Source organism: Nomia melanderi, chromosome 1 (genome assembly GCF_051020985.1).
Source record: "Nomia melanderi isolate GNS246 chromosome 1, iyNomMela1, whole genome shotgun sequence".
Classification (NCBI taxonomy): Eukaryota; Metazoa; Arthropoda; class Insecta; order Hymenoptera; family Halictidae; genus Nomia; species Nomia melanderi.
Window position 1 is genome coordinate 3,480,658 of NC_134999.1, and position 25,951 is coordinate 3,506,608.

At 33.2% G+C, this 25,951-nt stretch overlaps 2 protein-coding genes and 1 long non-coding RNA gene across 5 annotated transcripts in view; 2 read left to right on the forward strand and 1 right to left on the reverse strand.

The window, feature by feature from the left end:
• LOC116433167 (E3 ubiquitin-protein ligase MIB1-like) overlaps window positions 1-25,951 on the reverse strand; it is a 411,486-nt gene that overhangs the window by 49,596 nt on the left and 335,939 nt on the right. The gene's annotated exons all lie outside the window — the stretch shown is intronic.
• LOC116431822 (uncharacterized) lies at window positions 1,093-3,352 on the forward strand. The gene is made up of 3 exons (XR_013000224.1): window positions 1,093-2,027; window positions 2,109-2,507; window positions 2,597-3,352. It is a non-coding gene; the product is annotated as an uncharacterized LOC116431822 (long non-coding RNA).
• On the forward strand, window positions 4,016-12,578 carry LOC116430416 (tRNA pseudouridine(38/39) synthase). 2 transcript variants are annotated; one of them, XM_076368142.1, is made up of 4 exons: window positions 4,016-8,114; window positions 10,318-10,727; window positions 10,800-10,973; window positions 11,365-12,578. In XM_076368142.1, exon 1 carries the CDS (start codon window positions 4,477-4,479, stop codon window positions 5,740-5,742), a length of 1,266 nt encoding a protein of 421 aa, XP_076224257.1. In that variant the 5' UTR covers window positions 4,016-4,476; the 3' UTR covers window positions 5,743-8,114; window positions 10,318-10,727; window positions 10,800-10,973; window positions 11,365-12,578. The 2 variants fall into 2 exon arrangements, with proteins under 2 accessions (XP_076224257.1, XP_031840437.2); XM_031984577.2 differs by having other exon boundaries at window positions 4,016-6,455; window positions 10,467-10,727; window positions 11,365-12,567.

Consider the following 25,951-nt stretch of genomic DNA (forward strand, 5'->3'; position numbering starts at 1 on the left):
CATTCTTATATGTTTCTTAAATAACTGAATTTATAATACTGCAAATAAGCATAATATTAATAAATAAAAAACGTAGTATATAGTCGAAATATGTTAATATATCTAAGACCGAACAAAATTAAGATTAACGAGCCAAAAGATCAGAAAAAGTAATTCCATTCATCGAAACTGACTCACTTTGTTTACGAGAAGCAGTCACACTTTTTTCTTCAATCTTTATTTCAAAATTTAGAGAAATATGTAATATAAAATCAGTGAAACTACAGGTAGCAAGCCTAAACGAATAAGAGTCACGTAACAACTTTACACTCAACACGTTGAATGCCGAGTTTTAAAAAATACAATATTAAATCATTTGATGGAATTGTATTATTATTATTGCACGTTCATCTAGCTGAATCTCATCGCATTAGGCAGCATTATTTACAATATAGAAATGTCTTCAAATGATCATCATTTAATTGATTGAACAATAGTAATTCGATTTGGTTGGGAGTCACCGGTGACTCCATAGCATTCAAAGTGTTAATTGTTTCAAAATTTACCGATGAAACCATCGTTGGACCCGAACCAGCAATAATTCTCGCAGAAGCGACAATTTCATGCGGAAAAACTCTACTCGCAATAGCGAAGGGCTGAACGTCATTCTATCAAATCTTGCTTGGGTTCCCCGGTTAACGACGCCGTAACGTACGGGGCGAGGAACTGTACGTCTTTGTACGGCATCGCGACCGGAGAAAAGAAGAAGGCGCTGGGCCACGAGGGGAGGAAGCAGCTCAGGGGGGCAAGAGGTGGAGGTGGAACGAGACAGAGGCCTGGGTAAGTTATCACTCGAGTCTGGACCAGGAATAGTCGCCATGTGGTGGCAGCCGTGGGACTGACTATTTTCGGGTAAAGACAAATTTGGCGCGATGCGCTACGAGGGAGCAAGCAAGCCTCGTGGTAGTCTCAAGTGTAAGCTTACATGTGCCGGGGGGTGTCGGCCACGACATGGAGAGGCCAATGGGATCTGTGCGGCCATTTTTAGAGGGCTCGTTGAAGCAAGCGTGCTCAAAGCTTTCGTAGCATTCAGTTTGAAGCAGCCAGCCGGTTAGGAGGATTCGCTAGAACTTCCTAGCTCGCGCTGCTCACTCTTCCTCAGTCTTTGATCATTGCATTTCGCGATCGAAAATCATCGACCCCTCGAAGGACTTAGCCTGCCTCGAAGGTCCAACAATAATTGGTCGGCCGGGACACGCGTTACACCCGTATTCGAGTACAATGGGAAGTGAATTATTCAGGTACCTGGCGAACGGTGAAGCCTACCTCTACCGGCTGTTCAAATGTTTTCTCGAGTCTCGCGGATCAGTGGATTACATAATTGCACAGTCGGACCATGAGACAGGTACCATCGGCTATGTGATGGGGTAAGGGTTCGATCTTTGTTGGACAGTGATCAGCCGCCGTCGTCGTCGTCGTCGTCGTCATCGAAGATATTACACTTCCTGAGCCGGGCAACTGTTCCGTGCTTCCTTACTTCCCATAGTGAATGTGACGTATGGAATGTAAAGAAGTATGGAGCTGCGCCCAGGTGTATCATCGAGTAGGAGCGAAGGTTGGAGCTTGTTATTTCCCGCGAAGTTTATTCGACGCCTGATAAAACGATCGACGGCATTGTTGTTCGAACGGGAAGCACGAAGATTTTGCAATGGCCGACGGGGCGATCGTGCGTTGAATGTTGCGAAATGAAATTTTCGTTGAAATTTCGCGTTCCCGCGAACTTTGTTGACGAGAAAAGTGATGACGCCACCATTGGTCACATTCGGAAGTCCCAGGAAAATGTATTTCCGAGATTATCGCGGTACAAAAGGATTGCATTAACGGGGTTAGGTCCGGGACTGGCAGCTACGGGCCAGAAATAGACCCTGTTCCACGTATTCAGTAACATGGCGCGAACATCTTTCTACGTCCATGTGGACTCTTGTGTTCTCTATTTACTGACCTGCCGTGACTACCATGTGGTCGCCAGCTTGATTTAAATCGGCGAAGTATTTCAACGCGTTCCCAGGCCTTGACTCCCTCTCCCGCCAAGCCTGGGGACTCATGAACTAGAGATTTTCTTCTTGCAGATGTCAGAGATGCGCTGGTAGGAGTGAAATACGGGGGAAAAGTGTTCTCTACATGATTTTCAGCGGATAACGATTAACAGTACCATTTATAAGCAATACGTGTAGAAATGACGAGTCTCCAAATATTATGTAAAGTTCCAGGGTCTGCGGTAGTTTTTCACGAGTAAGTAAGAAAGCGTGTGCTGCGCGCCAGATGTTTTGATCTTGTTACGTAGGTAAGTTACTCTTATATTTAATCTTTGCGTTACGCAATTATTTTCACTCTTCGTTCTTAAAATAGTACAATTTAGGAGAAAAAGATGGTTCGTACTCTATTAAGATTTTATATGGTAAATAATCAGAATGTTCTCAAGGACATAGGTGAGTTTTGCAGGCAGAGAAAACGAGTTACGCGTAATGGTTAAGTATACTCGGATTTATGCAATCTTGAAACTCGCCAAATGGGGCAAATTTGGAAATTTATTAAATTTTAATCAATTTTATTTCAGCGTTCAGCTGAAAAAGTGCACCGAGCAGATCAATGGGAGAGAGGATATTGGAGGAATGGGAAATAGGAAACTGAAAGGAGATCCTCTTTCGACGACGGAGTTAAAAATAGGACGCATTCGGTCACCACCATATTTCCATAAATGAATTCTCCGGTTACAGGGTCTATTTCCGGTCCAAGCCGACAACCGGAGTCACAACCAATTACAATCGATAGCGGAACGGTCCGCAAAGATTTATGATCGGTCGTGAAATCAATTGTCCGGTAACCCTCGAAAAATCGATGATCAATTACAATATATAAATTTACGTATTTCATTTATGTAAATAAAGAAACCTTTGAGAAGTAACATTTTGTAGGGTGCTTTAAAAATGTTGATGAGTTAGTGATACAGTTAGCATTCTTATATCTACGAATATGTGTTTTCAATATCATTTGAAAATCTGATTTATATGATCCTACCTCTTTAGTAAATTATTGTAATGTACTTCAACATATTTTCATATTTTTATTTTTAATATTGGTGTTATCACAAATACTACATTTGAGATGTATTATTTATAGGAATAAATAAATTTTGAACCAATAAATGAAGGACATTACAAACTCTGTCGACACTTCAATTCTATAAAATTTTTCTGAAGAATGTGTCACAGAGAAAATAAAATTTTGTATTTATTTTGTCCGTTATCACTTTATTTTTTATATAGATTGTAGGTTTCAAAAATACCTATTACATTTAAACAAACCATTTATTTTGTACATGTAGTTTTAATTTATTATAATATTGAAAATGTACATTGGAAGTACTTTCAAATATTTTGCAGTTATTTAAATAATATAATATAAATGAATAACGTATATATTTGTTAATGATAAGATTTTGTAGAAATGTTAATTTGTATTTAGGCTTTGAAAATGTGTCTTTATACGATACGTACTGTGAAAAATGATTAAAACTGAAAACAATTAACAAATAATATTATAATTATTGAAATGTAGTCCAACAATTTTATTTGTCGTGTTTTTAAAATGTTATATCAAAACTACGTGTAATTATAGCAATGTTTCTACGAGGTTCAACTATTCATTGAATTATACAACTAATTATGATAATTAAAATTTATATTCATTATTCAAGTTATATATTTCAGTACATACATGTATAATCACTGTCATTAATTTCTATTAAATATTTCAGAGAATTTTTAATTAAATATTAATATTTAATAATTGTATTTTAAAGAATTGAACATATACTTTCCAAATTTGTAACACTATTGTGAAAATTCTTTATTTTAAAAAAATAATTTCACAAATAGAAATATTTCAAAAATATTTTAAAAAGGATTTCGCTTTTATCACAAATACTTAATTCTCTATGTAGTTCACTCTGAGTACCGCAATGTGGCGCTGATGACAGAGTGATAATAGGGGGCGACAATGAAGGTAGATCACACTACAACAGTTTCTAACCTCGTAAAAAAAACTATTTTTTGTGTTTTTAAAAGTTACAAGTTGTTTCAAATTAAAAACTATTAAATGTAATTTGAAATATATTACTAAGAAAGTGCTTCAATGATTTTCTGTTTGAAATGATATTTCTTTATATTGTTAAACACCTCTTATTTGAAGGTTATGATAACATTTTCTAAAAATGATTGTTTATATGCATATGATACATCGATAAATATACACATGTACGTAGTATATTTTTAACTTTATTTCGAAAATCTACAACACCAGCATTGATAATAAACAAACTCAGAGTATGGTTAATGTTTTAGTAAATACATAAATAGTTATCACAAAAACTACAGCAAATATATGAATTTTCACATATTTTATTATTGAGGATTATAATTTTATATATTAACAAATATGTCAAATATGTATGAAGAAAAAGATGAAGAAAAAACTCAAAAAATAAAGTTAACAAAAGATTTAGAGTTACTTGATAAGTCAGAATTGATACAGAAAATAATGCTGTTGGAGGAAAGTAACAAACAATTGAAAACAATTATTAATAAATTAAGTGGAAAATCCAAAGATGGAAATATTGTGTGTAAATCGAAAAAACCATTTAATTTTGAAAATTGTACTAAGCGACATATTCTTTTAAAATTTTATTATCTGGGATGGGATTACAGCGGATTTGTTGTACAAGAAAACATTGATAATACTATAGAACATCATCTATTCACAGCACTGATAAAGAGCTGTTGTATACAGTCACGAGAAACTTCAAATTATCATCGATGTGGTAGAACTGACAAAGGTGTTAGTTCTTTTTCACAAGTCATTTCTTTAGATGTAAGAAGCAAATTAAAACTCGAAGATCAGCATAAATTAGAGGAAGAACTACCATATTGCAAGATGTTAAATAGGCTGTTACCTTCAAATATAAGATGTATTGCATGGTGTCCAGTACCAAATGATTTCTCTGCTAGATTTAATTGCAAGTTTCGAACATACAAGTACTTCTTTCCAAGAGGAAAATTAAATATAGATGCTATGAATAAAGCAATTAAATATACTATAGGAGAGCATGACTTCCGAAATATCTGTAAAATGGATGTTGCGAATGGTGTAATTAATTATAAAAGGACAGTGCTCGATGCAAAAGTGTTCCTACATACATCAAATTTTAGAAATGTTTCAGCATATGATATATGTGAAATGAATATAAAAAGTCATGCATTTCTGTGGCATCAAATTCGATGTTTAATGGGTATTCTTTTGCTTGTTGGTGAAGGAAAAGAACAGCCAGAAGTCATTCTGGAGCTTATAGACATTGTGAATTGTCCTCGAAAACCGCAATACAATTTGGCTCATGAATTACCATTAAACCTTTGGTATTGTGAATACGAGCATAATGAATGGTACAGTGATAAAGAAGAATTAATAAATATAATAAAAACTCTACAAAAAGATTGGACCATCAATACAATAAAATCAGTTATGATAGAGAATATGTTGTCAGATTTGGAAAATTCAATGAATCGTACAGATTTATCATTTCAAAGTGATCCTTTATTGGTAGGAGTGCAGTCTAAAGTATATCAACCACTTATGAAGAGAGTTACTTGTGACAGTTTAGAAACTAAAATAAAACATTATGAGAACAAAAGAAGAAAAAAAGAATAAAATTTAAATAATTATAAAGTAAAATTAAATAAATTACACAATAAATTACACAGTTTAAATTTCTGAAATTAAAGTAATCATACACATTCCTATGTATGCTTGATATTAATCATTTAAAATGAATTATAATTATAGTTCTAATTATGAATTTTATCCTTATTTTATCTATAAAAGTTTTTATAACATGACATGATACATTTTTCATCAACCTTATTCCTCTTTATACTTTTCAATGTACGAAAAGTATGTAGACGCGTGAAAAGTTTAATGTTTATATTTACATTTTCAACGCACAAGTAGAAATATTCCTGCAGGGTAGCAAATGCCAGACCACTTTAGTTTCCTTTAAATTTCCGTTTTCACTTCCGTTTCTATTTATTTTAATCCTGAATCGAATATTCCTAACAGGGTGGGCTCCACTAAAATTCTCGTTTTATCTGTTCCGGAAAGGATCCAATAGAGTTCGTCCGTTATTGCGTTTCACTTTGGTTACAAAGAAACCGTCCCGTTTTCGCAATTTGTCGCGTGAAATTACGTGCCAGCGAAATATTCGTCACGCGAGGAATCTAAAGAATTTCTTTAAGATTTCGACAGCTGGGACGCAGGACGCACAAGAGAAGCTAATCAAATTTATCAATTTGTCATTCGAAACGTCGCGTCAGCTCCTCCTTGCGCTTCAGCCACGAGAGGAACAGAGGATGGAGTGTTGAGAGGTTAGGAGAATAAAACTGCGTTAAACACTCGATTTATGAGGTTGAGACAGCAGAGTCGGTATGAGCGTTCACCCTAATAAATAACTGACAGTCTAGGGACCTGAAGCGACGGGGGTGGGTTGGCTGTGAGTGGATGTGATTCCAGCTATGCGTGGAAACCTCGGGGCTATTCATGATGCAGCTACCACCGGATTTGCATTGCCATCATTGTCGCGATTTGAATCGGTAGCTCGCTCGCTCACTCGCTCTCACGCATGCGGATTCGTCGTGGTATGCTTCTACTATTGCAAATAGTTCTGCAGGCTCGAGATATTATGAGTTCTTGTAAGCGAGAGAAACCTAGCTATTACAATAGACATTTATGAATGAAAAAATTCTTTCTTTCAAAAATTCGCGAGAAATTGATCCCTTTCATTTCATCTGTCGAAGTGATTTCAACACTTTATTTACTGGAAGCTTAATAACAGACTTTTTGATACTTTTGTTAATATTTTTTCATTAAATAATAAGTCAGAAAAATAACTGTATTATATTATAGTACTTGATGATTCACGATTACAATTGCTATTTTTATTGAAAAATTTACTAAAGAATCTTTAGTTATCAATTGTACATTTTTAAAAAGTTGTTAAATAACCGTTAGTAGATGAAATATTGATATAAATAATAATAGTGATCTATAATTTTCTTTTCCCATCTAAGAAAAAATAGTTAAATGCGATTAAAACTAATTATTTAAAAAATAGTGTAACTGCCTTGTAATTTAATATTGTTAGTTTAGAAATGTTTTCATCTAAGACTATCTGCTTATACAAAATAACTAATATAAAAAAATTATTTAGTAGATACACGTCGTACATATCTATGTATAAATCACACTTGTATTCAATTTAACGCTAAATTTACGGAATCCATCAATTTAATGGATATTGAGTTTTATGAACATTATTTGGTGCAAGTTTATGTCGACTTTGATTGATTTGATTATACGAACACAGAGAATTAGAATATGTATTTTTGAAGCTCCAAAATTTGTATGAACGAACTTTTATTTTTCTGCGAACAATGAGTTAAAGTGTACAATAAATGTTTGTATACCTAGTGTTAAGAAAGACACGTTGAACAGTTGGGATAAATACGAGAACGTTTTAATTTTTGTTAGAAATATAGGAACATTTATATTTTTCGTTGAATGGTTTCATTTGAAACCTACGTTGATTAACCATATTTTACAAATTGAATCTCACGTTTTAAATATCACGAGTCTTTAAAGTCTTACAATTATACCTTTTTTATTATCTCGCATTGAATCAAAGAGGAGGACGTTATGAATGAAATCTACTGTACAAATTCGATCATTCGGCTCGATAAATGCATTGGTGTATGCGAATCGGTAGTCAAAGCCACCGGAGGGGATTGTTGGGCGCGAAACGCCAAGAGAAGCTACAGGGGTCAAATGACAGGCGAGCGCATCTATTGGCTACTCAGTACGATCGTCACGTTCCCTGCGACAATTTATGACGATTGGAATAGCGGCCAGTTCAGCCATTACACGTCCGTGCAACGGTATCGGACTACTAAAGTCCAGAACGAGACACCTTGCCAAACTAGTTCAATTAGCGGATCGGCGTGAAAAAGGATTCACCATCGTATCAGCCCGTAACGAACTTCCTGATACGAATAATCCACCCCTTTTCCCGTAAAATTCGATCCCCTATTCCATAAGAGTACGCAACTTCCTTCGTCTTTTATTTTTCGGTCGGGTTTCTTAACGAAATTCAACACATTTCTTACTACTCGTCACGTATTTGCCAATTTCATTAATGTATCCGCTTAAGCATGATGAGACGTACAGTCAAGCATAAAAATCGAATAGTGTTCGGATATTTGATCGTGAAGTGGTTAAACATTTTTTATCATTTTCATTTTTAAAAGTAGAATATTTAATACTTTGCTTTTAGTAACAAAATATTTGGTAGTTATTTATATAAATGATGTAAAACATTATGTAATATAATTGTTATCGGTTCATTTAACATACAAAAATAAATAAATAGTAATTTCACGTGTTAAATTACAAATTTTCTAAACAAACAAGATATTTCAATATTCTACAAAGATTCATTTAATAATGATCAAAAATTGAATATTTTAAATATAATAATGATGAAAATTACAACAAATTTTTTACTCTTTAATATACATCTGACAACTGTATAGTAATTGTTCACGTTTTTTCTACACATTGAAAATGTAATAAATATATGTAAATTCTTATGATCCATTATAAATGTAACACTGAAATTGATTTTATGTAAACAATAATCAAACTGAACATTTTAATACATTTATAATTATAATATACACGAGTATATCAAAATGAATAAGACAATAGATTGTGTAAATATTAAAAAAGTTCGTATGTTATTTTAAGCAAAACAATGTCTTCCGTCTTGACTAGTATTAATGTTTATTTTAATTCAAGTTCACTTACTGTTCGTGTCCGTTGTTTGTAAACTTTGTGGAATATTAAATTACTTTCAATTCACAAGAATCATATGAAGTGGTTATAGATACTAGAGCGAGGATTGATATCAATAAAATATGTATATAATTAATATCCATATCGACAGACATCGCGGGACCATTCTTCGCTTTCGTGATTTTCGTGACATACTGCAAATCATGTATTCACCAATAATGAATTTGCTGGCTAATAAATTCACGCTATCAACGCATCTGGATTAACGTTTCAGCCTGTCACGTTAATATAGTGCACACCGTGAGTGCTCGTTGACGTTAGTGCCGTATTTGCAAATGTTATGTACACGTCCAGAAGCCGCGCGGTGTACACGATCAGAGCACTGACATAATAAAGATTTATTTACTCCGCGCCGACGTATATGCACATACAATCACCCCCCTGCATTTCCCATCTGAATCTATAGTTCTAGTGGACCAATACAGAACTTTATCTACTTTTGTCACATGGACATATAATCGATGAACTGACCTGCGCGCGAGAATATTAGTAAGAAATAAAAATATTAGGTAATTACTTAAATGTAATTTCGATTATTTTTGCCTTTTATTATTACTCTTCGATTATCGATGATAATTTTCAATGTAAAATATTGATATTCTTTTTAGTTTTTATTTTAGCTTTACCAACTAGCATTTTTAAACAGTCGAGAAAAATTAGACTCCATAATATTCTTCAAGTCATTTTTCTTCCCCCTTAGAAAGTTAAAAAAATTTAATCAATATTTCAGGGCGTTCCAATAATATAAGTCCCTTGTCATTTTATAAATTGAGGTATCCTTTTCAGAAATATAAATAGTTCAAAATTGAAATTTAAGCTTTAAACATTTGAATGCTCAATCACATGTGCAAAACAAAAAATCGACGATTTTTCACATTTTTTAAACGTACACTGTTATTTTATTTTAAATAGATTATATTTATATATTGTTTCTTTCCTTCAATTAATTGTTCATTTTTCCATTTGCCTGCCCTACAAATTCAACGCATGGTCCCACGTTTCTTATTATAAATAGTAATACATATTATAATTAAACCGCAAAATTTATCCATCGAAAATACACATACATATTTCTCTAAAATTCAATAAGATACAGAACTGAAATGACATATGCCCTATATTTGGAGCCTAACAAAATTATAAATGGAATAAATAATGTTTTACTCACAAATAAATGTCCCTTTCTCACAGGAAAAGTCAACAGATGGACTATAAAATTAGATTGCGACTCGAATTACACATATATTTAATATTTTTTCTTTACTAACAATTTGTCAAAGTACTAAGTTTCCATTTAATTCCTTTCCGTCGCCAATTTAGCCCTTCAAACTGTAAATCTGCATAAACATGATGGCCAGCGAGTTCCAAATCATTCGATGTAATTTCCTTTTGAAAATAACTTTCCTCTGAACTGGACAAGTTTTTTCATCGTTTTTCCGTTCGTGCTTGCATCTAAATCGGTATTTCAGTAACGTTGTCCCGCAAGAAGTCGTAGCCAAGGCTTCCAGGGGGATATTACCTTCTTCTGAGGAACGTGCTGGAACGCCAAGCATTTAGGGGTACAATGAGAGGCGGACGTAGACACGAGACGCGATACGCCGGGAATGGAACACACCACGGAGATTGTACTAATTAAGTCCCACCTCCCATTAATTGCCAACGTTCCTGCCTTGTCAATGCTCGCCGTTCGTCGCTATGGCTGCGGACACCAGCCGTTCATCGCTGTGGCTGTGGGTACCAGTCATGTAGTTAACAGAATTTCGATATCGACATGCTCCACTTACGTAACTACTTGCTTTTAGATGCTAGATCAAGAGTTGTCCCAAATTCGATACCACCGGCTCTGCCCGATCAGCAATAACAATAACAAATCTGGTTCACTCCGTGATAAGATGTTAACAATGTTCGGTCAACACAAACGGTATCTTACTCGGACTTGGGAACTGTCCGAGGAAAGTGGATCTAGCTTTTTGCAGGTATTGAACAAAGTTTCGAACGAGTTGTGATTACGCATTCTATGTTGGTAACTGGAACAGGCAGATTATTTTTGTTATTATTATTTTACTATATGGGACAAATCTATTAACAGTGTTATTCATTTTGAAAATATATAAAAATTTTACTGTTATACTAGTATATACTATTATAAGTATTATTATACTTACTGTTATAAACAAATAGTAAGAGTTATGTTAAAGAAATTCTTGATTTTTTTTCTTCAAATATTGAAATGATAAAAAATTATTCTCTGAGAAACTATTGAAGAAATTATTTTCTTCGGCAATTCGTCTGCTCGGTAGTTTTAGTAATAATCGACTGTATATTTTCTATACTTAAATGTTACAAAAATTCTGTTCCTTTCCTCAGTCCCCTAAATCATACCCGGCGAGTGGATGCAGCGGATCCAAACTCAAGATAGTTACTTTCGTGAAGTAAGGCTGCGAATAGTCTTCAAATACAAGATTCCTTCATTATTATTTTCGAACTCTTGAAAGCGGAGAGTAAGGAGACCAAAGGCAACTCGTCCGCTCAGCAGTAATTAATCAGAAATGCATTCACCCTCGGAAGCCTTTCTTTGGGAGCAAACTTGCAAGTATTCTTGAAAACATTAAAGAGCTCCGGCCGATCCTGTTTTTAATTAATTTCGCACAGAATTCGAGGGAAGCCGGTCGGTAGTTGAATTCTCGTCGAAGGCGAACGATATTGAATCCACGGATAACTTTTCATGGAGTTAGTCCTCGTCTATCCTGGCACGTCGTTAAGAAAGCCCAGAGGGAAAGAACGAGAAGTACGATTTTATTGGACCGCCGGTTTAGCACTGGGAAAAACGGATGTACGTGTTTACATTACCAAGTAACTGCGGCTGTTTGCGTCACATGGTGCCTCGTTTTGTTATTGTTCCAATATGGCCCGATCGTTTTCAATATTTCTTAACCCTTTAACGATCAGTTTCGCCCCTGTAGATTTATATACACTCGAGAAAATTACGAATAAATTTTTCTACTTCCTTCTACTGTAGGCGGGTCTTGATTAACTGTCTTAATTGGAAGACAGATAGTCGAGATAAATTGAGATTCACCGGATAATTGAGACTCGAGGAGAAGAAATTAGAAATTTAATTTATATACAGAATCAACAATCTTTCTTCATGAATTGAAAAAAAGGTTTAACAATGATCTTGTAGGGAAAAAGGGTTGAAATTATGTGTGTCAATTTGAATTTGGCAGTTGATATTCTCTGTAAAAACAATCGTGTGTAACTGCCTTTTGGCATTTTTTCAATGAGTGAACAGATTTAATGTAGTACAGTGATTTGTACATGACTTTTTAAGAAATGATTATAATTATTAGAGAATTTTGCATCAATAACGGAATGACCATATGTAGTGGAATATTTTGCATGGTGTCGACACGAATTTATTGAAGATACAATTTAAAAGCTTTGTATATATTATTTTAGTTTAAATAAATGTAAATATTATGTAAAAAAATGTGAATAATTTGAGAACGAACATGAAGATGATATGTTGAGTACGTTTTCAAAGCTCTTGCCCATGAAAAAAAAATTGTGGAACGTTTTACTGAGAAGCAGAAATGTTCTATTATGTGAACAATATTCATTTTTAATATAAATTGTCATGCATTTCTTTGAAACATAATATGTTACATTGAAAATGATACACCTCTGTTCATAAATTACTAGAAATGTTACCTTTCTAAAGTTTCTATTATTGTTGATTATGATGTCCACTAATTAATATTCTAACAGAAGATGTTTCAGAAATAAAAATAATTTCGTTAAATTATAATATGTATATATTTTAAATATTGAAATATTTAGTGTGAAAGTGTGAAAAAAATTTAGAAACCATATCAATTTTCAAATTTCTCAGGGTGGACTTTTAAAGACACAAAATCGATTTTAAAGTATCCAATAATATTGAACGTGGAAAACAAAAATATTATTTGAAATAAAAAATTCTTAAAGTAACAAGAAGAATTCTTTTATTACAGAAACGGATGATATTTTAATTGTTTTGTTACTTTCTTATTTTTTAATTATTTTCGTTATTCCTTATTTGTTTCGGTTATTTTTCATGAGAGGAGGCGATCGATTTATAAAATTTTCGCTGTTAAAAATATGTGTGTAAACGCTGAAGACCGAATTTATATGTTCTGATGCGCTTCCAAGTCCGAATAATTTGTGAATGCAAATTAGTTCAGCTTTAAATGCGAGAACCGATATGAAGCGAGTAATTATAATCGTGATAATAACTTTTCTAATTAATTTCAGAAGTTTTAATTCGACGTCCGAACTCATATCCTTGCAGTTTCCCACAATACAGGTCAATTATTCACCCACTTCCGGCTCCGACTAGGAAGTTCGAGTTTTAATTCAGGGCACACAGCCACAACTCGTACAATCGAATAGTTGTTTCGAAACTTTTTAATAGTTCCCGTCGCTCAATGACAAAAAATACGTTAACGTTCAAATCCGTTGCTATTATTATAAATTCCTGGACTTTTGCCTTGTTCCATTTACTTTTTTCACTCAGTGAATTTTTGTCTACTTTTAATGAAGGTATTTGTCAGATTTTATTTAAATGAGGAATATATATTTAACACGTCTAGCCAGAATTAATATCGTAACGCCATAACAAAAAGAACAAAAGACACACACACTAACACCAACATCATGCAGTACATCAAACCTTGCATTGATTAAAACATTCGTACATCGAATTCTAACAGTATTTATCGTTAGAATATGGCGAATAAGAATAGTTTGCAATTAAATTACAATAAAAAACTAATAATACCAAATAATATTGTTGCGATACATCGAACTGACGAGGTTGCGATGTATCAAACTCGTCCCTCCAGCACGCACGGCTGAACCAATCCTTAGGATCTGAAGGCGGTTGAAATAAACTGGTCGCTAAGGAGTTGGTCAGAGTAAACGAAGGCAAGCGAGTAGTCTTCGAGCGAACGCGGACAAGAAAGGATGTATCGAACCTTAGACTACATTGTGCAACATTTGTATATAATTGAAAATAGAACTGTATAAAGAATATTGTATAAATAATTATGTCGCGGGCGAGCACCCCTGGACCCACCCAGCGCAACAATATAATAATAATAGACTGATAAAACAAGTTTAATTACTTTAAGTATAATTTTTTATTATTGTAAATATTACACGGAGTAAATGATTTGTATTAAGTAAAATCGAAAACAGTTAAAAACTTAAGAATACTATGTATATATTGTTGTAGTAGTTGCATTATTGCAAACAGTATATTAAGTATAATAAATTTAAAAAATTTATAAATCACGCATTACAAATAAAAGAAATCTTAATAGAAAATAGAAGTGATTAGCTATTTATATCTAATTATTCAATTTTTATTATTACATTACATCATAACGACGAAAAAAGAAAGTAATAAGGAATGAAACATAGAAATTAATTAATCAATATTCGAAATGATAAAATATTAAAGGTGAAAATAAAAGTAAAATGAAATATAATGATGCAAGAAAACGGGTGTATGTAAGAGCGATGTTCAACAGATAACACGTACCTTTATTAAATTCAACCCATATCTATATACAAATCGTTTATATTATTAATAATAATTTTTATCATATGAAAAATCATTTAATTTCCTGAACAAAAGAAAGAATAATAAAAGTATCCACTACCTTTTAATAATCATCATCCATCGAACACTTCTACAGACAACTGTTTCACTTTGTCCCACTCTATATTGTGCAAACAAGCGAAAATATTCAATTTATTTTTATTAATGATTTTGTATAATATTTTACTCAAATATAGATAACCCCAACATTTTGTCTGTTCCAATATGAATGAAAGCTCATTTTCTATATTACAATGTAATATATTTATGAGGCCACTTTTATAATCTTTATTAAAGTATTCAATTATTAGTTATTTATTACAATACTATTCTACAATTTAATATTTTCTGGTATAAAGATTGACTATTTATTTAAACAGGGTACAGAGTTACAATTTCGGGGCCAGAATTCCGACAGCTGGCTTGTCGTTCACGAGTAATCGTGCTTCCGCTGGGATTTCCAGCGGATGAACCTCCATAGTATAATGCTTAGCTTGGTCTCACCGGTGGGTACGGTTATTCTGGCACTCGTTTATCAAAGTCAACGAGTGGACGATTCTAGATTGAGTCACGAACTGCTCCTGCTCTGAATTACCTATCTCGTGTCAGGAGAAAGAAACCGAACATGTTCTCGCGAGTTCCAAAGATGGCTGTGGCACGCGCCATTTTTCCGCTGATGCGCACACTACTGTCTCGTCTGTTCTTGATAACGAACGTATTTAAATCTAATACCTGGAAGTTAGCTGGAGAATTTTTGAAAAATGAATTTGAAGTAGAATTAAGAAATATTCGAGATGTTTATTATATTTTGTAAATGTATTTTATCTTGTCATTAATGAGTTTTACATTCGTAGGTTAAATTAAGTTAATAAAATACTTAAACTTAATTTGGAACAAATAGAGAAAATTTTTCAATTTGAAGTATTTAAAAGTTTACAAGACAAAAACTGTAAAATAAATTTCTTTTTACCTAATATAAAACAACTAAAATTGTTTAAACGTCAGTAGTTGCCTCTATACTAATAAAAAAGCATTAAATAAATTTGAGAAGTATGTAAAACGAATGATGAGAGGCTAATGATTTGAAATTCATTTTTAAGTTCAGTCCAAGGAATAAATAATTCTGTACGTTTTTTTCACTTTCGTTGTTAATTATTTAAATTAACAGATTTATCTGATATATAACATGTTTAATATTTTATAAAAATAAATAAGTATTAATATTGGATATTAGTGCTATACAGCAACTCATTCCGCTTACTCAATACCGATTACGAATCAGCAAAAAACTCTCCACATCTTCTTACACTGAATAAAACATTATCTCATCTTCTACAATCTGATCTTATTCAGAATCCATCAACTTAGTTTACAAATCTTTCTTACATTACTTATCACCTGTTTCATCAAGTCAATAGTAGTTTCTAAAAGTTAAGTCTGATATCTCAGACCACGAAACGTTAGAAAAATCTTAAAATTTCCAAACACAGTTATAGTTAATTCAGTGTAATAACACACAATTAATATATACGCCACATAATTTATCATATTTAATCTGTTAACGGTAGAATTTAGTTTGAAAACTCTATCATTGTGCACGTAATAAAATCAAATAATGAAGTCCATACTCGTTAAATGCGGGGTAAATGTAGTTACAATATATTCTAACCAAAAACCAATGTGAAACGATGAAAATCACGCGTGCGTTTGAAAAAATAAATAATTTATTGTCGAAAAAATTAGTACCATTTCGAGTTTTCAGATGACGCGTATACTCGTCAAACGCAGTGAACTGGTTAAATGTACAGCAGAATGACTGGAAGTACAGTATTCGACCACATTCGCAGCCACATTCGCGCGTCTATCGAATTTTCATCATTCCCAATGGCCTCTCGATGCTCACTTGACAAATTCATCTAGATGCGCAGAATATATCCCCCGTTTGCCAATTTCTGCACGTAAGCGAAACGTCAGCTTTTCAAGTTCCTTCGAGTTGGGCGGCCACCACCTGTCTCTTTCGGCCCGTCTTTCTCTCTGTTTCCCTTGAGAAACTGAATCCTCGAGCTCGTCTTGCTCGTATCCTGCAACATCGTCACCGCCAGCGTCACGTCCCTCTGATGAGGCGGACACTGCGGACACGATGCGGGGACCAGGCCACATTATCCCTGTTTCAGGTTGCATATTGAATTGCGGAGGGTGAGAAAATCTGAGCCGTAACAGTAATTGTTTTCCACTTAACCCATCGAGGAGGAATGAAGTCATATCGGCGGCATTAAGTTTTCGTATGTAGAATTGAAAGTTTCAAGGAAATAATTTAATCGTTTAACTGTGGAATTCAGTTTGAAAAATCTCTCATTTTGCGCGCATTAGAATAAAAAAATGAAGTGTATACTCGTCGAACCCAGGAAGAATGCACCCAGGGTATATTTTAATGAAAAGCCAAAGCGTAGCAAAGAAGAATTACATGTTTATCTGCAAAAATAAACAATTGTTCGTTGAAAGAATTAGTATCGTTTCAAGCTTTAAGATAACGTGTATATTCGACAAACGCAGGTAACTGGTTAATTATTTGAATGACAAAAGATTGATACAAGGTTTCCTTCTTTTTCCGCGTATAAGAACTCTTATAATTATTATAATTATAACCATAATTTAACATCCTATGGAAGAAGGTTTTAATTCATTAAAAAACCCTCGATCGCAAACAGTTAACCTGTTAATTGTGTAATTTTCTTATATTATGATGAGTATATTTTTCATGGAAAAATGGTAATTGAATAATGATATTATTGATTTGTGAAGAAAGTCAATAATAAATTATACAAACTTGAATAATAATATTATTGATATTACAAAAATCAACCATCTCTTCATGGTTTCATTCAATTTTGCAACCGTGACATATTTTTCACGTTTAATGAGTATATTCGTCATCTCTTCATTTTTGCATAATAGGTACATAATTTCGGTACACACTTCTAAAGTAGGGCAGCACAGTTAACAGCTTAAAGGGAGACAATTTTATTATTTATGAATGAGTAATTTATGTTAGTAGCTTTGTAGTAGGGAGCTTTATGTAATCTGCTCAGTACAAACGAAGATACAATTTTAATCGAAGGTTTAGGATTACGTGGATTATTATATTTTTTACAGTAGTACTTTTATTGCTAAACAAAAATCACATTTTTCAAAATGTTCTATAGATCCGATTATAAGATAATGTGCAAAAGATAATGTGAACATTATTATTAACAAATTCAGAACAATTGAAATTAAAGAAACATTTTTTTTTGTGTATTAGAATTGTTAACAGGTTAAAAGTACTATAAGTAGTTATGAAACAGAATATAAGTGTCTATATTATTTGTTTTTGAAGTGTGTGTCGCCAAAAATTTGCAATCTAATTACAATTCTATAAACATTAATGGACACAATATGCAAGATATAAACGATGAATGAAATTCACATGAAAAAGTAGTTTTAGCTCCAATTGTTTTTCAAGTGCCTCATTATATGACAATTGAATAAAACTTTGCGATAGCAATGCGAGATACGTGCTTATAGGTTAAGGCATTAAAGTAACCATGTGTGAGAATTAAAGTAAGCGGATGTCTATGTACGGCTTCATTCCTATTACTGACCTGTTGCTTTTTTCATGTAATTAAAAACGACAAATAAACATACTTTTTTATTTCGTAATTAATTGGTCATTACATATAGCAATCGAATTTTTTTCTAATAATTTTTCTAATAACTTTTTTCTAGTGTAATCTGTGTACAAAGATTCAACGAAACTCTATGGATTTAAATAATCACTAAAACAGCTTTTCCTCTGAATTTAGGTAAAATTTTGATTCTTGCATCGTTCTATTTTAAATAACTCTGTTACTTTATCTCTGTTTCTTATCCCAAGTTTAGGGGTGGTTTTTACTTCTTCAATAAAAATATAGTTTCCAACAAAGTTTCACTAAAACCACCAAATGTCACCTTGTTAGAGATTTTATATTCTTATGGATTGATTTTATATACTTTTGTTTTGTATTTCTTTCCCGGTTACCGTTTCACGGTTAGTTGTCCAGATTGCCTTAAACAAGCAAGTGTGTCGTAATGTGTTCACTATCATTAAATACTTTATACACAAATAGAGTGAGACTTAGCTTAGTGAGACTTACTTCTTCTTATCTCTACATTCTCGCTAACACGTTTCATTAAGTACTCGGATGGAGTCCCTTGTTAGTCAACCCTAACTTCCTCCCTAACACACCAAAAAATCGCGAGTTCAAAATCGCCGGGCTCGCATCCCCCGATGATTTCCAATCAACGGCTTCCAAATGTTTCTAGAAATTAGATCATCGCGTCTCGACAGGTTGTAGTTACTCGAATCGATTTATCGGTCAGAGAAACAGCTGGAGTAAAAAAAAAAGGGGGCGGTAAGCAGCTCACGAAGCAGCGCTTCGACACCGATTGAAACTTGGTGTGTCCGTGACGAAGGTGTTGAGTGCATTTCTCGGGGCATGACGTGAATGGCCGAGCAGAGCCCCCAAGTTTTAAAATAAGACAAAGGCCCCCCAGTCTCTTAGCTCCCGCGTCGGTTGTTTTCGCAGGACGATCACGCGCCACCGGCCGTCCAACTTTGCCGGCTAATCAGAAAAATCCACACTCCGCCGACCTTATTGAATTGTCTCTGACGACCAGGAGTCTCTTCCTCTGTCTCTGATGACGGCCTATTCGCATGAACGAGGACCATCCTCGTTTCTTTCGATTCGAGCCTTTCGCTTGATCCGTTTCTTTGTTTCGGACATGACACCCGCTGAGCAATGTATAAGGTGTTCCCGGGAAATTTCGGGACAGAGGTTATCGTTTCTGTCTGGAGACTAATGCTACTGAGGAATTGGACCTACACCCGTTCTTCCATTTACGCGGGTATTCGTTCCACGTGGGTTCGTTTTAGGCGAGTGAAAATCGTGTAAATAGAATCCGTTAGTAAAAGGCGGTACAGTGGGACTCCGGACTTATGTTCTAATTGATTCCGGAGTGGGCGACGTGTAACTCGAAGAGATTGTAAGTTGGGGTACACAGGTTAGACATGTAGGCATGTATGCAAACGTACATATCTGTAGGAGAATTTATCAGATTAGGAGATACATTTTCTTTGAAACGTATAAAAATAGCCCTCATAGTTGTTTTTGGCAAATGTATTTTTTAGATGATCCCGAAACCTTGTATTCTACTGTTGAAAAGTTTTGTTATTTCTAATTTAGTTTCTAAACTTACAGTATTTCTTTTTTTAACAATATAATTTAAAGATGAAGATATCTGACGCTGTAGTGCCATTACACATACGTAAATAATGGTTTTAATTTCCGATTAATTATACTTTTCTACTTATATTTACTGTAAATATATTTCTATAAGTCCTTCAACTGTGTATAAACAGTATAATTTGAAATTATTACCCATAAAAATTCTTTACTCAAGTAAATTTCAGACTTATTCCGGTTTAAAGTAGCCATCGCGATTAAGTGCATTTTTTGATATTTTCTGATTTTTGTAAATTTTAATGGAATATAAAAATATATAATTTGCAATTATTTCATTTTATGTATCTGTAAGATATATAGTTTTTAATTTGTGACGTTACATATCAAGTGGTAGCAAACTTTTGACCGGCAGTGTATTTAATTTTACCACATTCACTTCACATACTAGTTTCTTCGACAGATTTTCCAAAGCATATAAATAAAAAATCGCCATCACTTGTTATCATTTGTTTTTTATTCTGTACATGGTCTGCACTTATAAGCTCAAATGCGTTCGGCATGTGTGTGCATACGATACCTCTCAATATCGGGTTTGCATTTGTTTGAACGGACTTTGCATTCCAGTGGCAATTAATTCGATAACATTGAGTCACTCGTGGAATCCCGCCACGGTACCGGCGGTCTCAAATTTCCCGTGCGTTTTCGCAAGTGAACGGTTCCGAATCGCAGCCGATCGATAGTGCCACTAGCCTGTCACGAGCAGAAATTTTATTTCCGCGTTAATACTCTGTAATAACGCGTCCCGCGTTGCTGTGTACTTATCGGGACGAAGCAAAACGTTATAATAAAAAAAAGCTCTCTCAGTTATTATACCAATTAAAAGCTCTTGAAATCTTTGTTATTAAATGATAATGTTTAATCCCTGAACTATTAAGATTTAAGCAAAAGTTCAAAGATATAGTGTTTTTCAAACCTATATTCTAGCATAAATTAACTCTGAAAAAAATCATTTTTTGAAGAAAGTTTTTAAAACATCCGATTGTGTTATGTTTTCCAAGAAAAGTAACAAATTTGATTTATTTGCTTTCATTATATTACATTTAGTTTTTAATAATATAACTTTTCTTAAAAATAAAAGGACACGTCTACTTTTCAAAATCTTTTATTATTTTGCAGGTTAAAGTTTCATTTTTTAAATGTTAATAATTGAAAACCGAATGTTCAATTTTCAACGTGGTCTGTTTGAACTTCGTCAATTTAACTATATGTACGCGCGTACACAGTTAGAAATTAGAGGACAGTGTTCTTAATGTACACTTTTTCTTGAGCACCTTGCCATTTTTTTAATAATATTCTATATGTTTGTTCCTAGTATTCTTTTATATTTTGTACACGACAGTAGAACTACCGAATGGATCAACATGATCCAATCCTGAATCCTTCTTTTACAATTATTAAAAACATAACAGATGTTCCTTCGAGACAATACTAAGCTAATTGGTTTAGTAACATAAAAAACTGAATTATAAGTTAATCGAAATTTTAATAGATGGACCTTCTCTTAGTGTTTCCATAGAAAAAATTTAAAATATCAACTTTAATGCTTGATAGCTATAGTGTTAACTTCTTATAGACTAAGCAAGGATAGGAACATTCCTCTCAAAAAATATATATACCACAAAGAACAAACTGTGAAAAATAATTTAAAAATTGAAAAATCAGATTTCGAACTGATTATTATTTATTTGTGTTAATGTTAAATAAACTCAGATTTTAAATATTTACGTTAATTAGCCTTATTGAAAAATTTTATGAATCATTTACAATAACTCGAACTTTAAGAAGTTAAAAATTTATGCAATAACAAATCAGATTTTTGAAAATCATTTATAGAAAAGAAATAGTTGTAATTTAAAGTTTCACGACTTCTGGATTAGAGGTATCATTCCTTCCCCTTTTCTTCCTAAGACAAGGAATTAAACTTTTGATTTGATTATATACCGCCACAGAGTTATTAAAGTATCGAATATTGGTCATAAAGGTATATTTCATTAAATAAGATAAATTTACTGAAGTATTTTCAATTAGTCTAATTGATTGCTTTTACAATATGTGTCACGAAATACGTTCTGATGCGTTAGAAGTGAAATGTTCTAAAGTTTCATTCAAAATAATTAATACTCAGACAACTTCATTATTTCTTTTCATAAATATTATTTTTAAATATGAACTCGTTGCCTTGTTGTCTGATTTTACTGCAGGAAAAATGATTTACTATTTTTATTTAATAAAATTATCTTCAAAGAAATATATTACTCTCTACTGCAATATTTAAAACAGTCAAAGTCACTGACAGTTTTAACAGGATTATCATGTACTTAAAAGAATGTAATATATCTAAAGAAAATTATTTGAATTTTACAATAAACTGTATAGTTATCTGTTCTGACTTATTTCTATTGTTCAATCCTGACATGCCATCGTTCAGCAGGTGTAGAACCGGCTGTGTTATTTAATTAAATACTTGCGCGCTTTAGTCAATGAAGCGAAGATGAAATATTTCCGTCGACATTACAGCGAAATGGAGGTGATTTTCGTAGCCGTCGGTACGTTCCATCATACATATCTTTGTCAGTTTATTACATTGTAAGCGTGTCGGTGGAAAATTCGAATAAAATATATGAGACACAGTCATGTCGGTTAAATAAGGCACGAAATTACAGGCTGGAATGCTGGCCAAATAGTCGACCGACAGTAAGCACAGTCATTAAATACCTTGTTGTATAACATTCCTGGAGAAGACTTCAGGAACCGTTGTAGCATACCGAATTAACATCATTGTTCAAAGGTATGATGAAATTCTGACGTCGTAAATGGAATACAGCTGTCTCTGCTACAAATTATTTATTAAATAAATTAATTAAAAATTAATTCTAAGTTCATTAACTATAAATTTCATTTTAAGTGAGCCTAATGAAAATTATTTTTATATAAAATCATTAATCAGTAAAATAAAGAAATTGTCTGTACGGTGATTAAAGAAGAAATGATCTATCTGCAAGAGTATTGCTGTGGTTAGATCTAGGTGTTAAGTTCTTTTGTTGCTCATGGTTTTAAAAGAAATTTTTACATTTTATGGAAACCAAAAATTTTCATGCGTTAAATTAAAAAAAATTACTTAACCATCTTCATCATAAAGTGTAAAATATTATCAATATTGTGTTGGGCAGCATCAAGATTACAATCCGAAATATGTGGGATTAAGTATTTACTTGAAAATGTTTTGTCATTGGTTTCGGTGCAAAATATATCAGGATTTAGCTCGTGTTTCATGGAACGTTTGCGACACTGAACCTTTTATTTGTGATCTCCGACCATATAGAGTATAAATACAATTTGAATCTAGTTTTCCTCTTTGCATCCAAAGTGTATACTATATATCCATTTTTAACAGATTATTTTCTTATACGTTGGAAGACTGAAGCTTATTTAATTAACAAGATGCTTCGAGTAACTTGTCATTATTTTCAGTATAGGTATGTATATAGTTTTACATTTATTTCATGTTGCCATCTCATTTATGAAAACTAATATTTCACATAATGTTAAAACAAATTGACATATATTCCTGGTAGTTTCTTTTTTTATTTTAAAGATTACTCTTATTTTTGTACTTATTTTTAGTCCTCCGCCGACAATATGGTTTTCCACCAACGTTATCAGCAATACGGACCTATTATGGGCAGGCTTGACTTTTTATTATTGCAAGTTCTGTAAAAATCCGAAACTATTCTTAAATATTTATTATAGTCTTTAATTTAATATACAAACGATACTTTAGCCAAATTTTCATTTCATTTTGCAATGGAAATAAAAAATTGCAGGGAAGTTCTGAAGAAATGAGATTTTCGATAAGCCTTTAATACAAGGTTTACGAAGATTTATTGTACGGTTTATTCTACTGCTCCTAGCAAAAGGAGCGCTCGTTCAAAGTAGATTAAGTTATTTTAGTATTCAAAGGTAGAAAATTGAGGTACATACTAGTGTAATTGCATCAATCAAAGTCGACGTAAACATTTACCGAATAGTGTTTATAAAATTCAATATGCGTCAAATTGACGTGTTCGTTAATCTAGTGTTAATGGTCCATATTGTCAGCAGTGGGTTAATCATACAACACGTCGACACCGTCAATGATACAGCAGAAACACCTTCTATCATATTGTATTTCAATAATCATACCACACACCGTGATTGCTTGAAAACTCTTGGCCGGTAGCGCAGACATAGATCGAGTGGGTACGGGTCAGGGGTACCAAATGTCTGTGGCACGCAAAGATGCTCGTTGGCGTCAGGCCATCTAATACACCATTCCTCTTTACACCGTCCTCGCATCATTCCTTTTTACATTTTTCCGTTTCCCTTCCTCGACAGCGCCTCTTGACCTCCCTCTTTCATCCGAAAAGTTCCCTTCCTCCATCTTGTTAAACCTCCCCTGTAGACATTCTTTGCATCGGCGATTTCGCGTCGCCGGAAGTCGAGGACTCCAGGGCCGGATCGGAAAATCCGTAGGTCGCACCTGTCGACCCGATACGCGTCTCCTCTGATGCATATATGCATGTGTGTTATGCATAATCTACCAGGCACATCGTGACCCCGGTCCACACAGCCACTAGAATGAATCGCGTAACACGCCCCGTGTCTGGGGGAATTTCTATCCACCTTGGAAGCCTCCACTCCACGCAAAGTGCTATTTGCTGATCGATTTTGATGAAATCCGGCGAACTTTGCCGTGGAAGCTTGGAACTCGCGCGGAGAAATTACGAATTTCCCGGTGTGTTTGAGAACGTGAATGGGGGCAGGATGCAGGTGAATGATTGTCGAATAGATGTTTCCGGGACAGTTTTAACTGATATGACCGGACAAATGGATTTTTGATGTGTGTCAATTATTCTGACAGAGTTGTATAAGTATTTTGTACATTTTCATTGATACCATTTGCACTATTTTTCAGGATAGCTTGTAAGCAGATTATAGATTTTGTAAATTTCAACTGGATAATTGTGTAATCTTTAATATGGTGGAATGTTTAATGGAACTAACAATAAGTAAGAGTTGAAGTTTATATGAAACCAGATATAATTACCAATACACTGATTCTTGTTCAGTTGAAAAGTCTGTGTTTACATAAGCATCTATAGTTTATTTATAAGCATAAATATTGTTTTTCCGACTTCGTGTACTTATAGTGTGTGTGTAATGAAAATAGATTATAAATACTATAAATAAAGCAGAATCGGCTACTCTATCTTGTGTAACATTTCGAACTTTAATTTTTATTTTTATTTAATTAATCTTTTTACAAGTATAATTGACTTGTTATTACTTTAACGAAAGTTACGAGTGTCGGAAACTACAAATTTCGCAATTAAAAATAATTTACGTTTTATATAATTACTCCTGCTACAAAAAAAGTGAAAATTCGTTATAAAAAAACAATGAACAAGGAAGTATACTTTGTTGTCACTTTACTATTATTTTTTCTATTTCTGTTATCATTTTATCCTATAATTTATTTATTTTATTATCTTCCTTTATATTTCTATTTTCATATTGTTGAGGAAAATCATATTTCAATCTGATAATTTAGTAGCATAAGACCAATTTTAACAGGAATTCTTAAGAATGAGTCGGTTAATAAATATTACTTTGCCTGAATCGTAGTGTAACATAGAATAACGTAACACAATAATACTTGAATAAATCAACCACTTCCCTAGCTTATCAACGAAGAGTAATAATACTAACTATCACTGCACTAATTAAAGTTTCTTTAAATAGTATTAAGATAGCAATTTTAGATATATCGTCGGATCACCGCTGAATAAATTTTACTACACCCCTGTTGGAGCCCTTAAATTCAGGTTCAAGCCGAAATTAGAATATCAGATTACCAAATTTCGGAAAGTTCCTAATCCTTGAACGCGGTCAACGGCGGTTTTACGACTAACTTCTGGAAACATTAATTAGACAGAAATCAATGTAACTA

Coding starts and splice junctions, on each gene's coding strand:
- LOC116430416 (XM_076368142.1), top strand. CDS start 4,477: ATGTCAAATATGTATGAAGAAAAAGATGAAGAAAAAACTCAAAAAATA.